Source organism: Hylobates moloch, unplaced genomic scaffold (assembly GCF_009828535.3).
Source record: "Hylobates moloch isolate HMO894 unplaced genomic scaffold, HMol_V3 SCAFFOLD_1682, whole genome shotgun sequence".
Classification (NCBI taxonomy): Eukaryota; Metazoa; Chordata; class Mammalia; order Primates; family Hylobatidae; genus Hylobates; species Hylobates moloch.
The window spans coordinates 4433-10319 of NW_026653957.1; the positions used below are offsets into that span (position 1 = coordinate 4433).

At 45.8% G+C, this 5887-nt stretch overlaps 1 protein-coding gene across 1 annotated transcript; it reads left to right on the top strand.

Moving 5' to 3' along the window:
• Positions 1-1192: 1192 nt before the first annotated feature.
• Positions 1193-5201, top strand: LOC116464781 (UDP-glucuronosyltransferase 3A2-like; the record flags this gene model as incomplete). Its single annotated transcript, XM_032148033.1, has 3 exons — positions 1193-1460; positions 2910-3129; positions 4942-5201. Coding segments are annotated over 3 exons (748 nt in total), but the record flags the coding sequence as incomplete, so codon positions are not given.
• Between the last annotated feature and the right edge of the window lie 686 nt (positions 5202-5887).

A 5887-nucleotide genomic window follows, 5' to 3' on the forward strand; every position in this document is an offset into this window, starting at 1 on the left:
ACAAAGACTTTTTAACTCTTCCCCCTCCTCTCCTGGAGGAAGGAGTCTCTCCTGGAGCTGTGAGCTGCCCTGCCTGGAGTTGGGGGAGGGGTGACACAAGCACTCCTTGGCTGCCCTGGCTGGTGTCTCACCAGGTCATGTGCACTCCAGGGATTTTAGTTCTTGTGGCCTAGATTGCCTTTGAAGTTTATTTTGAACCCCAGAGCACTTTAGCCTGCAGTGCTTGGTCTAACCAGCACTGAGGTTCCTACTGCTGAGGTGGATGATTCCCTTCTAGCAAGGGCTGGTCTAAATGCTCCCTGCATGGGTGCCAGCTGAATTCTTCCCTGTGTTGCTTTGCTCTGTGACTGCAGAGCACTGACTTCCACTGCAAAGTCTATAGTCACTGTGCTCTGCCTCCCCTAAGCACACAGATTCTCTCTCTGCACCACATGGCAATTGAAGACTGTGTTTCCTACCTTCTCAGTGCCTCTTTCCTCGGTATGATGTTAAAACCAGGAATGGTGATTGCTCACCTGATTTTTTTTTTTGTTCTTATGAAGGTGTTTTCTTGTGGATAGTTGTTAATTTGGTATTCCTTCGGGGGGCAAAATCACTTCAGGGTTCTATTCTGCCATCTTGCTCCACCTCCCTATGGCATTGCTGCTTTTAAAAAATCTTTCTCTGTGGTTATAATTTGCAGTCCTGTGGGTGAACTACTGAGGTAGAGGATGAAGTATGTACAAAAAGATCAGTGACCGAGACTATCATAAAACATTAGAGGAAAACACACTAAAAGGTTACATTTTGTGTAGATGGAGAGGAGCCTAACCCTATGTTGCCACCATTTCTGCCTACAACAGAAGTGTTCTCCCAGCATCTCCATTCCAGCCTCCAGAAGTCCCACTCCTCATGTTGGACCCTGGCCACCTACTAGTACTCTTCCAGATACTATTACCTCTAGTCCGACCTTAGAAAACTCCTGTGACTCCCTGGACCTATAATGGGTGGAAGGTGAAGAAAGGCCCTGATAATAGGGTCAGGGCTTCAAGAAGAAAGATGTTCCCACCAACACAAAGGACATGAGCACAGTGCAGCTAGTACTGAGCTACACTAGGAGCTATAATAATAGCTTTGGGACAGTGAGGACAGGGCGCTGTGTTAGTAAATAGTCTGGCTTTCATTTTCTGGTCAACTAGGCTTTCACCAATAATTTTGTCACCTCTTTACCTTCGTAATCTTTCTCCAGGACTTGGAGAACTTCATTGCCAAGTTTGGGGACTCTGGTTTTGTCCTTGTGACCTTGGGCTCCATGGTGAACACCTGTCAGAATCCGGAAATCTTCAAGGAGATGAACAATGCCTTTGCCCACCTACCCCAAGGGGTGATATGGAAGTGTCAGTGTTCTCATTGGCCCAAAGATGTCCACCTGGCTGCAAATGTGAAAATTGTGGACTGGCTTCCTCAGAGTGACCTCCTGGGTAAGGTCTGCCCAGGACTGCTCCTCTCCTTCCACTGACCTGTCTTTGGGGCTCATCACGTCTCTGACCTTTAGCTGGACATTTGTACCCACTGGTGAATGGTACAGGTAAGGCTCAGTGGACAGAAAAGTAGCAGCCAGCTGGAGTTCTTGGGAAACCAAGCTATACTTCCAATGGGATCAGATGCCAAAGCAACCAACTTTCCTTCATTCTTTTCTATCCCAGACCTGATGTCTGCAGCCCTATGTGATATTCCTGTCAAGTCTCTTTAACCCTACTGCATTTGGTCTTGGACAAGGTCACCCAAACAAAATTAAAGACAACCTATCAACTCTGAATGTATATACTAGGGGTTGGGAGAGGTGCCACAAACTTTAGTGATTTTGTGAGCACCAGTTCGGCCACATGGACTTACACAAACACACATCCACACATAAATATGGACACATCCTCTTAATTTACCAAGGATCTGAGCAACTTCAACCATCACAAGATTAATGCCAATGATGAATTTAGGATGTGCCAACATACCTGTGTGCCAAGGTCACAGTTGGTGATTTGGTCTACCGAGTTGTCTGGGACCAGAGAGCTCCCTCACCCCCAACAGGTTTTCTCTGTGCCCAGTGCTGCCATAGACACTGACTAGAGCAGAGATTCACAACCAAGATTATGGCTCAAAAGAATCTGGGCAATTTAAGAAGTAGATTCCTGGTCCTACTTCTGTGAATATATTTTTTAAAATTCTGGGGTAGGGCATATGCCTCCCATTTCAAAGAAGAGACAAGGAGTCTGATGCACACTGCAGTTGAGTGACCCAGGTTGAGATGTGCTTGTCATTATCAACAATCACTTTAGTTAGCTCTAGGTAATGCTGGCATGGAAAGACAGGAACTGGAAATACAGAGGCAAAGGATCCAGTCTACTTTCAAGGCGCTTCTCTTATAATTGAGGACACCATACAGTCAATACAAGTTTTATGAGTGACGCATGAGTTGTGATGTCAACAAATATGTCAGGAATACAAGAAAAGGGAAATTAGCTGTCAGTGGATAAAAGAGGGCTCAATATAGACAGAGGAGGTAGAAACAGAGAGACACACAGAATACAGATGAGAGAAGCAAAGAGAGGCACAGGGAGGACAGAGAGAAGGAAGAATGGATGGACAGATAGAGATGTATGCCTTGCTTAGCACTCTTCTCTACAGAATTCACTCAGTTCTAAGCCTTAGCTGAGTTTCTGGCTGACGGAAGATGTTTCCATATGATAGCAACGCTTGGAATCTTGTATCTTGGAACTGTAACCTTGGATGTGTCCCAAGCACAGTCATTAGATACAATGTCTCCAACACACCACTAGATCCCCTTGGCACTTTCTTATCCCCTTCATCTCGGCCTGATGTTTCGACATTTTCATCCTGAAGTGTCCCACCCTCTTTCTTATTTACAACAGCTCACCCAAGCATCCGTCTGTTTGTCACCCACGGCGGGCAGAATAGCATAATGGAGGCCATCCAGCATGGTGTGCCCATGGTGGGGATCCCTCTCTTTGGAGACCAGCCTGAAAACATGGTCCGAGTAGAAGCCAAAAAGTTTGGTGTCTCTATTCAGTTAAAGAAGCTCAAAGCAGAGACGTTGGCTCTTAAGATGAAACAAATCATAGAAGACAAGAGGTATGCAGCTCCCTGGGGTTGTGATCATAATGATGAATGAATGCAAAAACACTAAGGGCACTATGGGAATCTGGTTTTTTGGTTTTGTTTTGCTTTAGATTAAAACTGTATTTTCTAGGACATGGGATAATATGTGTGTGATGCCAACAGCTGACCTGTGTCCTCTGAGAGCAAGACTAGAGCATTTAAGTTAGATGCTAAGAATCATTTCCTACCTTTTCATTTTGGGGAACCTGGACTATGTACAGGGGGTCTCTGTGAGCTATGTTTCAGGTCAATTGGAATTCAGGTCAGCGGGATTCCAACTGAGGCAGGAGATTGCCTTTCTGTTACCCAAATACTCCACACTCTTCTCCCCCTTGGCCTTTTGTTTGTGGTGCTCCCTCTTCACATACTGGCTCCTTTGTCACATTCCGGTCTCATCTCCAACTCATTTCTTCTTAGAGTTCACCTCTGACAGTCCTGAGTAACCTCTTCTCCCTCCTACCCCAGTTATATCATTTCCTTCTTAACACTTCTTAAGGTCTGTAATTACCTCATTTATTTATGTGTTTGTTTATTTAGAGTCCTTTTATGTTGCCCAGGCTGGTCTCAAACTCCTGGGCTCAAATGATCCTCCTGCTTCAGCCGCCCGAGTAGCTGGGATTACATAAGCCACCATGCGCAGCTTATGTTTTCATTTATTATTTGTCCCCCTCGCCTTCCAACCAGAGAGTGGAGAGTTAGCTTAATGAGGACAGCAGCATGTGTCCCTTGTTTTCTGCTATCTTCTTAGTGCCTAGCACAGGGTCTGCCACAAAGTAAATGGTTAATGAATTTTAGTTAAGTGAGGTAATAGAAGGGACCCAGTGACCTCCAAGGTAACTAACTGCATATCCAGCACAGTGATCTCATGTGAAGAGAAAATTACACCTCATGTAATAAGTAAAAAGAACTGAATAACTTATTAGAGTTTCAAGGGCACAAACCAAAATCGGACCTCAAGGCTTAGCATGTACTAGGAGCACTCAGCAGTTCTAGCTAGATGACTTAACCACATAGCTCATGATTCTTAGCCTTGGAAGAGTCATTAAATTCCATGGGTTGATAAACTCCAGATCAATTGTATATATTTGCAATTTCATGTATTGCAGTTGGTCATTTTCTGAGAAATGTGTTTGTAGCTTTCATGGGATTTTTCAATGACCTAGACCCAAAATGACCATTCTGAGCTGGGATGGTCCTCAGACATTGTACATCAGCAGGGCCAGCTTCACAATTTGTAGGACCTGGTGTAAAATAAAAGCGTGGAGCCTCTTATTATAAAGTTTGAGAACTTCCACATGGTGAAACCAAGTACAGAATGCTACTAATTATGTGGTACAAATATGCAGCCTGCAGCCTGGGAAGCCAGCCCTGGTCAACATGACGTTCTGATGGTGCAGGAATGTGTAGGCTTTAGCCTGTGCCTAACATTCCCCAGAGTGAGATTTGTCACCCCATCTAGAGACTGGCACAGTGGAGGTGCTCCATGTATATGTATAATAATTACATCATATATAATTTTCCTAGGGTACATCATAAGCCTCCTTGGAGCAGGGACTAGTCTTTGTGGACTTAGTCACTTTTTTGAAGTTTAATACTTTTAGCATTATACATGGATTTTTGCATGTAGGTGTCATGATTAAACTTCAAGGGGAACCAGGTAGATTACTGCAAAGCCAACAAAATTTCCTTGAAACTCAGTCTTTGGTGCATCATATAGAACGGATCACACATTCTAACTCTTGTGAGGTCACATTAGTAATGCCCCCTCTCTATCTCTCTCAACAGATACAAGTCCGCGGCAGTGGCTGCCAGCGTCATCCTGCGCTCCCACCCGCTCAGCCCCACGCAGCGGCTGGTGGGCTGGATTGACCACGTCCTCCAGACAGGGGGGGCAACGCACCTCAAGCCCTATGTCTTCCAGCAGCCCTGGCATGAGCAGTACCTGCTCGACGTTTTTGTTTCTGCTGGGGCTCACTCTGGGGACTCTATGGCTTTGTGGGAAGCTGCTGGGCATGGCTGTCTGGTGGCTGTGTGGGGCCAGAAAGGTGAAGGAGACATAAGGCCAGGTGCAGCCTTGGCGGGGTCTGTTTGGTGGGTGATGTCACCATTTCTAGGGGGCTTCCCACTAGTTCTGGCAGCCCCATTCTCTAGTCCTTCTAGTTATCTCGTTTTCTTGAAGAACAGGAAAAATGGCCCCAAATCATCCTCTCCACTTGCTAATTTTGCCACAAATTCATCCTTACTAGCTCCTGCCTGCTGGCAGAATTCTTTCCAGTCCTCTTGTCCTCCTTTGTTTGCCATCAGCAAGGGCTGTGCTCTGATTCTGTCTCTGAGTGACTTGGACCACTGACCCTCAGATTTCCAGCCTTCAAATCCACCTTCCTTCTCATACGCCTCTCCGAATCACACCCGACCATTCCAGCCTCCGTGTCCAGATCTTGTCAGCCTCTTTCCGTCACTCCTGCCCCTACCATCTATCATGGAATGACATCCAAGAAAGACATCTTGCATATTCTTTCAGTTTCTGTTTTGTTCTCCTGCATATTCTCTTCAATGCTCAGGAAGCTGCCCTGGGCTTGAGAGTTCAGGGCCGGACACAGGCTCGCAGGTCTCCACATTGGGTCCCTGTCTCTGGTGCCCACGGTGAGCTCCTTCTTTGCTGATCGGGCATGGAGACTGTAGGTTTCCAGATTTCCTGAAAAATAAAAGTTTACAGCATTATCTCTCCACA